Here is a 16,742-nt window from a genome sequence, read left to right as displayed (position 1 = left end):
TCTGAAGAATCTAGGATTCCAGATGCCTCAGGCCATGCAGAGGGAAAGGTTGAACAAGTGGAGCTTGGGAACCCAACCCCCTCCTTAACCATGGCAGCTCCCAGCCCTCCTGACTCCTTGTCCATTGATCTTTCTCTTACACTCCAAGCTCTCCCTGGCTTCCAAAGGAGAAAGAAAGCTGTTAGTTCCAGGGTGAAAAAAAAGATCAAGAGCAGAGGTGACAGATGTGTTTGGTTAACACACACACGCACACACACACACACACACACACACACACACACACACCCTTCAGCTCTCTGAGTGGTGTAAAGGCGTGGAGTTCAGAAACTTCACAATTAGCCATAAGTGCCAGGAACCTTGGCAATCCAGGGTGTATGACAGCTGAAATTCCACTTTTACAAAACAAGAAAGGCATACTGCATCTTGAGGTCCAGAAGTCCCTCCTAGGGGCCTGGAAGATGCAGGGCCTGGATCCCACCCTTTTACCTGGGGGAAGGGGGCCTCACTTGCCACCCATGGCTTGCTACCAAAGTTATAAACGGATTCCAATGAGTTGATGCTGGGGAGGCCTGCATACTGCAAGCCAATGAGGATGTGATTAGGGGCAGGTGTTACCTTCTGAGAGGGTCAGCCTGGAGTAGCAGAGCCAGCAGAGGCGCTGGGTCCCCTCAGTGGTTGGAGGGGAAGCCAGAGTGCCCCCAAAGCCATCATAAGTCACTCTCCCTCCTAGCCCCACTTTTTCTATCTGCCTAAAAGTTTCCACTGCCTTCCTAGATTTCCAAGTTGGCCAAGAAAAAGAAAACCAGATCAGTTTCTTCCTTATATAGGAGCCTCAATTAATGGGAGAGTCAGTGGGATGTAGAGAAATCCTGGCACTATAACTTTGGCAAGTTACTTAATCCTTTTTGGGTCTTGTTTCTCTGTAAAAAGTGATAACAACGATAATAATATCTTCCTTGTAAGGTGAGGATTAAATGAAATTAACGTAGAAAAATCTCAGAAACTGGCATCCTATAGTAAGTAGTTTTCTACACCTTACTTTCCTTCTTTAATTTTCATATCTCTATCATGAAAGGTTAAGGTCAGAGTTAGGGTTAGGCTTTGATGATCTCCAAGGACACTTCTAGTTCATAAGTATTTCATTCACATGCATGTGGATAAATTTCATTTTCAGGTTGCTTAACCACTTGGTATGACTCCGTCACTACCTCTGAGTTGGACTATTCCCTTGGTTGTCACTGGGCTCAGGCCATTCTAAAAGTTTGATCATTCTAGGAGGCAAGAAACAGACATTTTTATCATTGCAACCTATGGCCAAGGGCAGAGCCTACAGACCTATAAGGGCTTCTTCATGGTATCTTTGTACGACTTTGTTGTGAGGCCAAAGGTCCGCTCTGCAGCAAAGGTGCCCAGCCTGTGACAGGTGATGTTGTGCTATTGTGATGACCTGCCCTCCCCCATGTCCCAGGGGAAGCTCCTCTCACATCCTCGTAGCTGGGGCCTACTGCATCTTAAGGACCCTCCTAGGGGCCTGGGAGATGTAGGGACCCTCCTGGGGCTGGGGCCTACTGCATTTTGAGTCCCTCCTAGGGACCTGGGAGATGTAGGGCCTGGATCCAACCCTTTTACTTGGGGGAAGGGGGCCTCACTCACCACCCATGGCTTGTCACAGAAGTTGTATATGGATTCCAGTGAGTTGATGCTGGGGAGGCCTGCATACTGCATGCCAATGATCAGGTGGCGGAAGTCCTCATTCTCCGCCATGCCAAATGCATGCTGCCGGATGAGCACGAAGTCTGGCCGGAAGGACCTGGCAAGAAGGTAGAGGCAGGTTTGCTATTAACCAGCACTTCAGGCCATATATCATTTTGGTTCCCATTTCCAAAACCCAAGATAGGGAAGAGGGCTTAGGAACCACCTAGTCCAAGCCCCTCATTTTACTGTTGTTATTTTAGAGACAGGTCTTACTCTGTCACCCAGGCTGGAGTGCAGTGGCACAACCATAGCTCACTATAACCTCAAACTCCTGGGTTCAAGTGATCCTCCTGCCTTAGCCTGCTAAGTAACTAGTACTACAGGCACAAACCACCATGCCCAGCTAATTCTTTGTTTTTGGAGAGAGAGGGTCTTACTATGTTGCCCAGGCTGTTCTCGAACTCCTGGGCTCAAGTGATCCTCCTGGCTCAGCCTCTCAAGTAGCTAGGACTATAGGCACGTGCCACGACCCCTGGCTAATTTTTTCATTTTTTGGAGAGATGAGTTCTCATTATGTTGCTCAGGCTGGTCTCAAACTCCTGGGCTCAAGTCATTCTTCTACCTCAGTCACCCAAAGCGCTGGGAGTGCACACATGAGCAATGGTTGTAATTTTATTATTATTATTCCTTTCTGGACTGGGAAATGGGATATTACGGTACTTTCCTTTTTTGTTTGTTTTTTTTTTTTTGTTTTTGTTTTTTTGAGACAAGGTCTTGCTCTGTCACCCAGGCTAGAGTGCAGTGGCGTGATCTCAGCTCATTGCAACCTCCGCCTCCTGGGTGCAAGCAATTCTTGTGCCTCAGCCTCCCAAGTAGCTGGAATTACAGGCACACACCAATACATTCAGACAATTTTTTATAGTTTTAGTAGAGATGGGGTTTTGCTATGTTTGCCACGTTGGACAAGCTGGTCTTGAACTCCTGGCTTCAAGTGATCTGCCCACCTTGGCCTCCCAAAGTGCTGGGATTACAGGTGCAAGCCACCACGCCTGGCCAATATTATGGTACTTTCCAAAGGAGATTTGAGGAACAGAATTCTGACATTCCCTCTCTCCTCTGGGCTAAGCATTGCCTTTTTCTAAGGAACAAATATCCTTAGGAGCGAAGAAACACTTTTAGACTCTCACACCTTAAGTAAAAAAGATTTTCCTTGACTTCTTGAGGCAGTTAAGAGCCTGAAGGTCCTTGTGGCTTTCGATTTGGAGCTCAAAGCAGGTCCTGGAAAACTGAAGAGAACAGTACTTGGCTGCCTTCACCACACTGCCACAGAGGTCCCTGATCTCAGTGTTCTTTTCTAACTCCTTAAAGCTGCTCCTTAAAATAGGCAATGCCCTCATCAGGCCCCCAGGAGAGCAAGGGGCCAGGCTGGCTGAGGACAGATGCCAGAGTTCCCAATGTTATTCTTCCAAAGCGGACGCTAGGGAGGGGTACAAATATTTTTCGCAGAACTGAGGTTGAGCAACGGCTACAGGAAGCCCTGAGAGTACAGAATGTTCCCATGCATGGGAAAGCTCCTGCATTTCCCCTCCAGCCAGCAAAGCTTCTAGCCACGGCTATTCCAGAGGACCAAGGCCCCTGTTTTCACGCCTGAGCTTCAGAGAAACCCCACCTTCCCAGAGAGTCAGTTCTGTGGCAGCATCTATTCCCAAGGCGCTAAGCCTCAGTAGATTCATATAATATACAATGACCTACTTGGTTCTCTGCCCAGGCAGCCATTACCCACCACCTCCAGCCCAAGCCCCACCCAGGCTCAGAGATTAATCTTTTAAAGTGAGGGTGGAAGGAGCCTTCCTTGGCCACTCAGAGGACTTAAGCTTTCACACCGTTGGTGGGAAATGTAAATTAGTACAACTTGTACAGAAAACAATATAGAGATTTCTCAAAGAACTAAAAGTAGAACTACCAGATGACCCAGCAATACCATTACTGGGTATTTACCCAAAGGAAAAGAAATCATCATATTAAAAGACACACTCATATGTTTATTGTAGCACTATTCACAATAGCAAAGTCATGGAATCAACCTAAAGTGTCCATCAGTGGATGACTGGATGAAGAAAATATATATAGTACACACCATGGAATACAATGTAGCCATTAAAAAAATAAAATCATGTATTTTGCAGCAACAAAGGTGGAGCTGGACGCCATTATCCTAAGTGAAATAACTCAGAAACAGAAAATCAAATACTGCATTTCTCACTTATAAGTAGGAGCCAAATAATGGGTACACATAGACATATAGATGGAAAAAACAGACACTGGGGACTCCAAAAGAGGGGAGGATGAAAGGAGGATGAGGGCTGAAAAATTATCTATTGGATATGATGTCATTTGGGTGATGGAACACTAGAACCCCAAACTTCACCATTACATAATATACCCGTGTAACAAATCTGTATAAGAATCCCCTCAATCTATTAAATAAACAAACAAACAAACAGACAGACAGAAACATGGCATCTGTTAGAGCTGCTCTGACCTTCTTGTGTCCCAGTTCTGGGAAGTTGGCACCAGCTGTATGCCTGAGATACAACTCCAATCCTGCACCCCAGTTGCAGGAATTGAGCTGTACACTGTGGTCAGCCCCTGAGTTCCTACCCTGGTACCCAGAAGGGCCTGCCTTTATTCTTGTCCTGCTACTGGGCCTGTCACCACCTGCTTATGTTCAAGCATCCCCATTACTCTCTCTACCTACAGCTGGAGGAGCCCATCCATTTTCTCTTGTAGGAGCTACGTGAGCTCACTCCCCACCCGGATGGACATCTCTTTTTCTGTCTTCTTCCTTGATCTTCAGAATGGATAAGCTCATATTTCCTGTTGTTAGGTCCCAGACACCTCCAGTCTGGCCTTTCCTGTCACCAACCCAGTTCCTGTTGGACACTGGAAGCCTGTCAGGTTACTGTAGATTGAGGTAGGGAAGAGAGTGAGGTGAAATCTCTTCTTGGAACAAGACTGATGTCTGAAAACCTGAAGCCATACTGAGCTCCTGGGAAGAATAACACTTGTTGAAACCATTTCCCACTGCCCCCTCTCCCTGCTTGACCACCTTCCAACCTGGAATTCTCATTACCTCCCTCACAAAATTCTGTGAGTATGACAACATCACATCTATAAGGCATCCAGCATACCACCTGGCATGTAAGTGCTCAATAATTGCTTATTTTCTTCTACCCACCATGTCTCTTCCAGCCCTAGGTTTTTCTATCAGACTTAGGAGTTCCCAGGAATAAGGAATATAGAAAGAATACAGGATGGAGAGTCAAGGGATCTCACATAGAAGACACGGCTCTGCCATAACTCACTAGGGGAACCTAAGCAAATCAATGTAAAATGGAAGGCTGAACTACATCAGACATTTTCAGGTTTGTTTGTTTGTTTTAAAGCAATGGAACCCTGTTTTCCAACGGAAATGTATGCAGGATAAAAGCACGGAGCTGCACTGGCTGAAGGGGTAGGGGGAAATAATCCTATAAGGAATCCAGTTGTCTCTAAGTGAGCTCTGAGTCTGTGAAGCTTAAGTTGCTTTCTGTACCACTGGACTAAGCTCAGCGAGAAGCTGGTTTTCTCTGCCTTTTCTACTACTTTTGCAGAACACACATCATTAAGTTCTGTATACCATACATAACACTGCTATCTCACTCCAACACCTGACTTAGAAACCACCTCTTTGAGCCAGAGGTAGTAACACTGGAGACAGTCACAATGACCCTGAGTTCAGAAAGACCCTTACCGGACAACCTTTGTGCCATTCCGGAGAACCTGCATATCCACAGCATAGGTGCCATCTGCATGGGCCACCAGGTTAAGCTCTGAAAATTCTGCCTGGAAAATAATAACAGGGGAATAAGTTCACAATCCTGACTTTGGCAAGTCCTCTACATAGCAGCAGCAACATCCCCACCACCGAATATTTATATACAGTTTTCAAAACATGTTCACATACTGAGTTAGTCTAATTCTCACAGCAACACTGTGATGAAGGTGGGACAGAGATAATTATCCCCATTTACCAAAGGAGGAAATTGAGCCTCAGAGCAGTTAAGTAACTTTTCAGGACAAACAAAACTTATCATTGGCAGAGAAAGGAGCAAAAATCCAGTCCCCTAACTCCCAGCCCAGCATCTTTTGTGCTGGCTCTTTACAGAGCGAAAATGTGGACTGAGACAAGTGTCCTTTTATCAGTTTCAATATAAAAGCACTAGGTTTAAATTTAGCCAACTAGGTTTTAGTTCTGCTTCCCCCTACACAGCTGTATAAAACATTAAGCAAGTTACTTGTCCTCTCTGTGTTTCAGTTTTCCCAATCTATAAAATGGGAATAATTTTTATCAATCTTGCCTATCTAACAAGTTGTTTGAAGACAGTCAGTAAATAATAACACACTGTATAATGAATGATGAGTAACTTCTTTTATCACATAGGAAATACATGCATTGTTGAAACTGAACATCCTCCTCTTCCCCAAATGGACCCAATCACTATTTACTATGAAGCAAAGGATGAAGGAAGGTAAAAAAAGAAGAAAGAAAAGAAAAGAAAAGAAAAGAAAAAAAGAAAAAAGGGCTTTCAGTGCTTCACTGTATTAAGGAAGTGTTCTTTTCTACGTTTCCTCTAAAGTATAGCCTCAGGCCCAGAGGCACCATCACTGGGGGCAGCATACCTGAATGGCAGACATGTGCCTACCAAGAAGTATCTTGCCACCAACAATACGGAGGTAAAGTGCAATGTCCTGGGAAGACATTCCTCTAAGGTTTTCCTCACTCTGGGAAACTTACACTGCAAGAGCATCCTAAGAACCAAACTGTTTGCTCATCTACAGTCACCAGAGCCATAAAAAGGAATCAGAGAAATGAAAAGATGCAGACCCCAGGACCATCCTTACAGAGAGAAAGGTCCTGGGGAAAGGACAGGAGAGAGAGGAAATGCAGAGTCCAGAACCCAATGATGGACACAGTATTCCACTCAGCAGAATGACATGGTTCACTCTGGCATGCCAAGAAGAAACCGTGATGATGCAGATGCAGCTCTGGGCTTCAGGCTGATTACCTGTTCCACCTTGATATCATAATCTCCAAGGACTTTTTTGCCCCGAAAGCACTTGGCCCTGGAGAAAGGAATAAACCCACACAAATTAGTTTTGTGCAAGTATTTAAAGTCAGACATTTACTATTACAAAGAAGAGGACCACAGCAGACAGATCTCCAGAACGAGGGTCAAGAGACCTGGGTTCTGAACCTCATTCTGCTATGAGATCACCCCAAGACAAACCATTCCCTCTCTTTTAGCCTCAATTTACCCATCTGTAAAATAATCCAAAACATCCTTTCATTATTGGGTTTTGTCATAACATCTCTGGTCTTTTGGCTATAAAATGCATCTAGAAATAAGCATTTCCCCAATTTTATTCTTAGTAAAGGCTAGGTCAGCTTTATACATCTCTATAATTTTCTTTTTTCCTTGATCTTTCATTTTACTATGGTTTTCTATTTGGTATCCACCTTTGGATTTCTAGTTTTTAAAGAAACTGTTATCACTTTACTTCTTCATACCCACGCAAAGAGGACCCGAGGCAATTATCAATTTAAAAATATAGGCCGGGCGCAGTGGCTCAAGCCTGTAATCCCAGCACTTTGGGAGGCCGAGATGGGCGGATCACGAGGTCAGGAGATCGAGACCATCCTGGCGAACACGCTGAAACCCCGTCTCTACTAAAAAAATACAAAAAACTAGCCGGGAGAGGTGGCAAGTGCCTGTAGTCCCAGCTACTCGGGAGGCTGAGGCAGGAGAATGGCATAAACCCAGGAGGCGGAGCTTGCAGTGAGCTGAGATCCGGCCACTGCACTCCAGCCTGGGCGACAGAGCGAGACTCCGTCTCAAAAAAAAAATAAAAATAAAAATAAAAAATAAAAAATATAACCAACAAAATAAGGATTAAGGAACAATCAATGAATGTGAGAAAATTAATTAGATCAAAATAGAAAGCAGCGGGAAAAGACTGAGGAAAGCTACTGCATTTGAACACAAAACTTAGCCCATATTTCTGAGCAGTCAAGAAAATGGGTCAAGGTGAGTTACACAGTACACAGTATCTTCCCAGTTTGTCACAGATCTAGAGGACCCTCACATTAATGCATTAACTAATCCCCTGTAATAAGTAATTAATCCCTTATAAGCAGATATTTTTATACTTACATTAATTCCTACTTTGCTTCTAACCTGCCCCCCCTACATTAGATTTCCTTATCTGTCCATTTCAGCTGGTTCTCCATTTGTCAAAAGGGCCTTTCCACTCTCTACCTGTTAGGTAGGCTGAGCTTGCTTTTCCAGTGTTTGAAATTTCCAACTGTAATATTTCACTGGAGATTTTTTGGGAGTCTCTCCCCAAAATAAAGGAATAAACCAATATTTATTGGGCATCATGTTCTAGGAATTACACGCGAGTTGTTTTCAAGAACATCTCATTTAGTCCTAACAACGTGTAAGATATGGAGAAAGATCTTCATTTCAGAAACAAGGAAACCAAGATTCAGAATTGAAAATGGTGTATTCAAGGCCCTATAGCAAGTTATTGGCAGAGCCAGTGTTCACAGCCAAGTCTGTGGCACTCTGAGCCCACTGCCCTACACATTGCAGGCACTGTCTCCCTCTATTGATCTAGTCTCTCCTTCTCTGCTCACATCACCACAAAAACGGACTTGCCCTGTGTGTGCTGCATTGCATTTGTTCCCATTTTCCTTCTTCCACTCACAAGGGACTTCATGATGTGAGCACTAGTCCCACTACAAATACTTCCTACCCTGGTTCCTGTCAACTACCCGGGATAAGGCCAGGCTGTTTCCTTTTCTTTATGGGTTCTGGAACGCCCCGTTCTAGGAAGTTGTCATTTGTCCTATCCAAGTCCCTGGCCACCCTCAAATTGCTCCTCTGAGGCACTCAGCCATCCTGGAGCTGGACCACTTAAGTCCATCCCCCACCTCTGCCCCAATTTCTTATTAAGCTTCACACCAGCTTGTTTCCAGGACCCTGATCAACATTCACAGCTCAGCGAGCCCCTCAGGCAGGGGCCCTGTAGTATATTCTTGTAGTATATATATTTCTTTGGCTACTATTGCATTTTATTTACAGGTTTAACTAATAGAGTCTAGTATGGCACTATCACTTCTCTACAGACCTTAGACTCTGCAGGTTTGTGTCCATGACTATAAAAAGGAGGAACTGGAGTGAATGACCCATGAGATCCCTTTCTTTCATTGGTGAGGTATGTCTACCTTGTTATCAGCAATGCTTTTCTGATGCTTCCTCCTATTTTCCTGTCTCAAAATAGCTCTCCTTCTGTGAGTTAAATCTTAGAGACATTAACAATAACCTCTCATTTGGTACGATGCCGTGCATTTGCAAAGCATGTTCCTCGCCCTAGTTGTTCCTCACAACTCTCTGAAGGAGCCAGGAGAGATAGTGTGGTCCATTTGGCTGATGGGGAAACTGGAGCCCAGGACAATTAAATAACATGCCCAAATCAGAAAAGTTCATGGAAGTTAAGGCTAGAACTAAGAGTTTACATCTAGGTGCTTAAATGCTGCCAAGTTTCTTAATTCACTCATTTATTTTGTGGGTTTTGAACACTGATACTGAAGTATATTTATAGATTCTGGCTGGGTTTTTCTGCCACTTCCTGCACCTGCCCATTGACCAAGTTGGCTAATGAACTGTTTTCATGCCTTTCCTCCTCCCCCACCTCTCTAGCTATCCTAATGCCTTTTCCTTAAGGTAATCTGTCCTGTTGGAAATCTTAGTGTGTGTTTCCTGGCCCAGGGTCACTGACCTCTCTTGGCTGAGCCACAACCTTATAGAAAAGGAGCCAAGATGGCTGGCAGATGAGATACAGAGCCCTCTTCTGGAGAATGAGCACATTCTTGCAGCTCCAGGCTCTTGGACATTTTGATTCTAGGTATTTTCATGAAAAATTGTGTAATTTGCTAGCAAATGACAGAAGTATTTCCTAATACTAAGAGAACACTAGTACACGGCAGTGTGCTAGAATCCAGAGGATGGGCTCTGGAATCACAATCTAGGGTGTGAATTCTAGCTGTACCCTTTCCTGGTTGTGTGACCTTAGGGAGGCTTAAATTTTTTTAAAAAATAGTATATCATGTGGTTAAACTAATCAATCTATCTATAAAATTATATAAGAGGATAAAACAAAAAGTAAAATGTCCTTTTTTCCCATTCCTCTCTTATCACATATACTTCCGATTATCAATTATAAGCATATACTTCCAGTGGAGGGGGAAAAATGTGTGGATACACCTGCACACATATATGCTTCAAACATATACATATGGCATGCTACATAAATTTAAAAAAATTTTTTGTTTTTTGCACTTAAAAATATATCTTAGTGATATGCTTTCAGCACATATTGATGGGCCTCTTCCTTTTTAATAGTTGCATGAAATTCCATTTGAAGGACATACAGTATTTATTGGTAAGCATTTATTGGTATTGGCATTATATATTGGTGAGCACATTAGATTTCTAGTTTCTTGTTTTTGCTATTACAAACAGTGCTACAAAGTCTTACATTTAAAAATATAGCCATAGGATAAATATTTTATGACGGAAACACTGGTGCAAGGAACAAACACAGTTATGGTTTTTGCTGATACTCCCAAACTGTCCCCCACCCCAGAAAAAAATGATACCACTCTTACCAGCAATTGAAACCCGCTTCCCTTAGTTTTCCCACATAGTCCCCTGCATACGATAGGAACAGATAAGATGCCCAGTATGGACTTTTTTTTTTTTTTTTTTTTTGAGACAGGATCTTGCTCTGTTGCGCAGGCTGGAGTGCAGTGGTGCAATCATGGCTCACTGTAGCCTCGACTGCCTGAGCTCCAGTGATCCTCCTGCCTCAGCCTCCCGAGTAGCTGGAACTACAGGCACATGCCACCATGCCAGGCTAATTTTTAAACTTTGTTTTGTACAGACACGGTCTCATTATGTTGCCCAGGCTGTTCTTGAACCCCTGGGCTCAAGCAATCCTACCTTGGAATCTGAAAGTGCTGGGATATAGGAGTGAGCCACCATGCCCCGCCAATATGAACTTTCTGATTGGCAGTCTTGTCACATAAATCTAAATTCATCCCCTTGTGCTCAATCCTAAACAAAACCCAAGATGTACATCCTTGAAACACAGACTAAAAATATCTTTAGTGCCTGTGTTGTCAATTTCCCCCTATTGTAACATTTTTCTTAACAAGCCTAGCAGCTGAGGATCTATGTAAGTTTAATGGCTTGCAGCTTCCTTGATGGACCAGGTAATGAACCATCTCCCCTTATTGCTAAAATGAGCAAAAGCTTCTAGATTTAACTCGTTAATCAAGGAAGTGAATACCTTCATCAATTCCCATCCACCTACCAACTAGGGCTTGTGAGGCTGAGCAATACGATTCAGAGACTTCTCTCCTAACTCCCCCACAAAACTTGGCCCAAACCAGGCAAGCCTAGCTTAAATACACCCTCTTTTATGCATGGGATAATGGAGAAAGAGTTCTAGAAATAGGAGCCAAGGAAGCCAAGTTCAGGCCTACTTCTACCATTTTTCAGCTGTGTGACTTTGGGCAAGTAATGCCTCTCTTGAGTCTTAGTTGTGTCATTTATAAAACAGGGCTAATAGTGATCTTAATAGTGAACACCTGTGATGTACTAACTACTATTCTAAGTGTTTTATGTATTTTACCTCATTTAATAATATTTGGCTCACAGGTGGTTGTGAAGATTTAATGAAATCAGATGACATGAAAGTTTTGGAAATGCTGAAATTTATGCAAATATGAGGCACTGCTAGCAAAAAGCAGCAAACATATGCTGTTTTAATACGACTACGGCCAACATGGCTTCTTCCTTTTCTGAACTTTCATCACATTTATTGTCTGCTCATGATATTTGGCTCACAGCATCATCATCTGATACTACCTTTCAAGGTCGGTTGTCTGATAATCAGACACTGCTCCCCCACCTATGCCTCAGACCACTACATTATATAACAATGCTTCACAGCAGGGATGATCCATATGTGAATCTTGGATTTTTCAGAAAATTTTTTATTTTAAATACTGATTATGTCTTATTGTTTGATTAGACGCTCTAGGCCTGTACAAATATAATAATTATATCCATAAATTTCCAAATCCTTCACAGAGCTGTGACTTAGTAGCCTCACAATCAGGACTTGCTTATTAACTGGGATGTTAGGAGTGGTGGTTTGGGCTGGACCACTAGAGAAAACCAGAAGAGAGCACCCTCAGGACGGAGCCTATTTCTGCAGGCCCTGCCATCTTCTTCTCACATGTGTCAATCCTGACGGTCAAGTTCTTTCCTTCTTCTCCTTCCCCAAATGAAAATCTGTTTTCAATCTTTGTCTATATTGGAGCTAATGGACCTGAAACAGCCTAGAGTATAAATCCTCCCAAGATGACTAGAATTTGCATAAGTATCAAATCTCAGACTAGAAGATGACAGCACTAAAGATGGATTCACATACTCCAGAAAGCATTTAGGGAAGAAAAGACTTTGCCAGAGCTCTGGAAATAGTCCAGCACCTAGTAAATACCTAGCACTGTCTAGACATTTACCTTTAACAAGATGCTAGTTTCTGGCTCTTACTGACTCTGACTCAGGCCTTGTTCTTTCAACCAAACATCTGAAGACTTCAAGAAGTTAGAAAATAAACTAGAAATAGTAGGAGATTCCTATTTCCCCACCTACACTGTTAGGGTAAAATCAAGCCTGCCTGTCCTGGTGCAAGTTTGTTAGCACCTGCCGCCACCCACTGGCAAGATGAGTACTGCAGCTAATTGCAGTCAGCTCACCACTCACTGCACTGGCTGAATAGCCACAGACTCTACCGGCACAGGAGTATCCCTCCAGCTGCTTATTTGTTACTCTGAAAAACCATATCCGAAGATTAACTGTCTCTTCTAAAAAGTATGCATCCACTTCCCTCCCTCAAAGAAGCTGGATAGCTAGCTTTTGCAATCTATAGAAAGAAACGCTGTGATTTGTCAGTAAATTCAGCAAAAATTTACTGAGCACCCAGTGGTATAGGTGCTGGAACTATAAAAATTGGCAACCATAAGTGGTCACAAAGTACAGAAATTTCGCACAGTCTACAAAAGGACACCAGTATCTATATGGTGGTTATTGCTAAATTCCCGCTCAACTCTTCAGATTCACATCTAGCATTCACATTTCCACCTTTCAATCTTTTCCTTTAAAAACAATTTCAAGCACACAACTAAAACAACAATGAAAGTTTCATATAGTCCAGGAGTATGTACAGTGGAAAGAAAGTTTCCTCTACCTTATATGTCAGTGGAGAGACAGAAACAAAAATAAAAGATTGTAATTCAGGGTATCAACTGTAGCAGACATACAAGTACAGCATTATGGGAACCCAAAGGAGGGAGCCATTCTCCCTGCCTGGAGAAATTTAGGAATGCTTCAGAAAGACTGTACTGAGTCTTAAAGAATGAGTAGGAATTAGCCACATAGGAAGGAGGATGTAGAATTGAAATGTAAGGGCAAAGGCACAGAAGCTTGGGTGGGGCTCTGAGCACTACAGAGGCCCAGCACACTGCTGGCTGAGCAGTGAAGACCGGAGATTCCTGAGGCAGGGAAGAGGCAGAACAAGGGCTTTAAATGTCAGGTGGAGTCTCTGGGAATGAGGGCTAGTCTCCAAATGATTTTTTACAAGTTTTTGTTGCAGAAATATCCTCAATAGTCATCAACATTTTACCAATCTTTTTCATCTATTACCCTCACTGTTTTTGTTGTTGAGACTATGGTTTGAGTATTTTAAAGCAAATCCCAAACATCATGTCATTTATCCTGTCAATTTTTAAGCATTCTCTCTGTTAATGATTCTTACTTGTATGATTTACAGTGGCAAAACAGACATAACATTTTCCATTTTAACCACTTTTACGTATACACTTCAGTGGTATTCACAATGTCGTGCAACCACCACCACTATCTATTTTTCTTTTTATTTATTTATTTATTTATTTATTTATTTTTTGTATTGTATTTTTTATTTTGTTTTTTTTTTTAAGGAAGCATATTCTTTTTTTATTATTATTATACTTTAAGTTCCAGGGTACATGTGCATAACCTGCAGGTTTGTTACATATGTATACTTGTGCCATGTTGGTGTGCTGCACCCATCAACTCGTCAGACTATCTATTTTTCAAAACTTTTTCATCATCCCAAACAAAAGCTCTGTAGCCAATAAGCAATAAGTGCCCATTCCCTTCTCCCCTCAGTCCCAGGTAATCTCTAATCTACTTTGTCTGTATTAATTTGCCTATTCTGGGATAATGACTTTTAAAATATAAGTACCATGCCATTGTCTCACCAAACAAAATTAACAATTTTTATTAACATCTTTACTGATCTGTATTCAAGTTTTCCCAACTGTCTCTGAATATACTCAAAGATTTTAAGCAGAGAGATCATACGGTCAGATATGCCTAAGATCTGAGAGACTGCTTTCTCTGGAATGTGGAGAAGACTGAAGGGAATGAATCAGTGCTTAAGATCATTTCAGAAGCCAGTGTAGTAACCAGACTTCAGGATTTTCTATTTTACTGGCACTTGGCACCTATTGCACAGCACTCACCTGACAATTCAATTAATCACTTGATTGATTAGGCCTGGGAGGTTAGTAGCTAGCTGGGAAATGACAGCAACATTTAAAAAATCAGATTTAATGAAATGGCATAACACTTTATAGAACTCCCCCTGTAGATGTTCTGGAACAGAGACATAAATAAGGCCTCAAATAGTCAGGCCTTACATTGAAGGGGTTCTCAACTCAAATTTGGATTTGTTATATAATTTATGGACCATAAAACTTTCAGTACCTGGAGAAACTTCTGTTATGGATAATTGGTTTGGTTCAGAATAAGAAACAAAGAATAGGAAGACATGAGTACTTTTCCAGATAAAGGCAACATTCTGTGGCTGGTCCTTGATATTATTAATTCACTGATTAAATTGTTATATCAAATGCTCTGCAAGTAAGGCACTTCTTACATAAAGAGCAAGCTGCATGGTGTCTTAGTTAACATTCATATAAATGATCTGGAAAACAGTGCATGGGGAAATTGCCAAGGTTGCCGATGGCATTCAGCTCTTCCAGGGATTAAAATGCCAAGATGATTAGGGGTAAACTGAAAGAAGATGTGGACGTGGGCAGAAAAGTGGCAGAGGAGTTTTAATGTGACTAAGTGTAAGAAAACACATTCAGGGGAAATAATCTTATCAGAGGATCATGAACTGGAATGCTCAACTACAATCCGGTAAAGAAACCTCGAATGACAGAAAATTGTTTCCTGAAGACAGTCCTGTGAGCTGTAACAGGCAAAAACCAAAAAGACAGAGAGAGTGAAAGGTGAAAAAATGTTAGTTATCACTAGAAAGCTTATGGAAATCCAACATAAAGGGCTACTCATGCCTTAACCCCATCTTGTACAAGCTGTAATGCTTTCCTGTTTGTGATACAGCGTATTAGGTCCACTCACCTGGACACAAGTGACATGATGAAAGTAGAAATGGTCCAGAGAAAAACAGAACAAAATGAAACGGCTCTGATTTTAGTAAAGCTAAAATAATGAGTCTTCTTCAGTCTATAAAGGTAAAGATACAAAGGCAACACACGGGTGTGTAGGAGGAGGGAAAGAAAAACCAAACAAACACTGAGTGACCCTATACAAATCAAATCACTCAGCTCAGACCACCAAAATTAATCCTCACAATATGCCTCTTACAAGAATGTCGTCTTCATGTTACTGGTTTTATAGAAAAATGAGGCTCAGAAGAATTAACTGACTTGCTTAAAGGTAGCAGTTAGTAGGTGGCAGAGCTAGTAAAATTAAATTCCAACTCTTTTTTTTTTTTTTTTTTTTTTTTTTGAGACGGAGTCTTGCTCTGCCACCCAGGCTGGAGTGCAGTGGCCGGATCTCAGCTCACTGCAAGCTCCGCCTCCCGGGTTTACGCCATTCTCCTGCCTCAGCCTCCTGAGTAGCTGGGACTACAGGCGCCCGCCTCGTCGCCCGGCTAGTTTTTTTGTATTTTTTTTTTTTTTTTAAGTAGAGACGGGGTTTCACCGTATTAGCCAGGATGGTCTCGATCTCCTGACCTCGTGATCCGCCCGTCTCGGCCTCCCAAAGTGCTGGGATTACAGGCTTGAGCCACCGCGCCCGGCCTCCAACTCTTTTGATGAGCAAGCTTAGAGACCATATACTTCCTTAGGTGAGGATTCTGCTCTATTCATTTTGTGTTACCAAAGCCTGTCCTACTGTTTGACACATGAAATGTTTATAGAGTTACTGAACACAGCTAGATATTTGGAGGTTAGTATCAGAGAGCAGCTGAGTGCTATGGCATGTGCCTGCAGTCCAAACCACCTGGGAGGCTGAGGCTGGAGGATCACTTGAGCCCAGGAGTTCAAGTCCAGCCTGGCCAACATGGTGAAACCCTGTCTCAAAAAAGAAAAAGGAAAAAAAATCAAAGAGAACAACCAGGCTCAATCTGATACAGAGTCCTAGGCTTGAAGACCTTTGTGAATGCCCACTTAGTCCTTCTCTGGAGTTTATGAAATTTCATCAGGTGACCTGTGGGAGGCTTCAACAGCCTTATGTGGCAGATGAGATCCCTTAAGAAAAGCAGCAATTCCAAAGATCTGAAAATAACTAATTTCTGTGTAAACATCCCAGCTGTGATTTCAGTTGGGAACAGCAAATCACTTTTTCTGAACAGATTTTCTGAAGATCTCTATTTTGGGGAATAATTAAATGATGCAGTATCACAAGATAACGAGATTATCAAATACAGAAAAAAAAAAAAAAAAAAAAGAATCCTGTAACTCAGGAGAACACATGACGGGAAGATTAGATGCATTTGTCCGTAATTATAGCGGAGCT

General features: G+C 42.4%; 1 protein-coding gene across 1 annotated transcript in view; it reads right to left on the bottom strand.

The window, feature by feature from the left end:
- The window catches only part of SYN2 (synapsin II), a 179,937-nt gene that overhangs the window by 42,861 nt on the left and 120,334 nt on the right, over window positions 1-16,742 (bottom strand). The window contains exons 2-4 of the mRNA XM_010377290.2: window positions 6,804-6,861; window positions 5,489-5,580; window positions 1,654-1,810 (exon numbers count right to left, since the gene is read on the bottom strand). Coding sequence (XP_010375592.2) covers window positions 1,654-1,810; window positions 5,489-5,580; window positions 6,804-6,861 — 307 coding nt within the window. The remainder of the gene's footprint in view (window positions 1-1,653; window positions 1,811-5,488; window positions 5,581-6,803; window positions 6,862-16,742) is intronic.

The sequence above is a fragment of the Rhinopithecus roxellana genome, chromosome 1 (assembly GCF_007565055.1).
Source record: "Rhinopithecus roxellana isolate Shanxi Qingling chromosome 1, ASM756505v1, whole genome shotgun sequence".
Classification (NCBI taxonomy): domain Eukaryota; kingdom Metazoa; phylum Chordata; class Mammalia; order Primates; family Cercopithecidae; genus Rhinopithecus; species Rhinopithecus roxellana.
The sequence above is the reverse complement of the archived record's forward strand: the minus strand, read 5'-3'. Positions and strand labels throughout refer to the sequence as shown.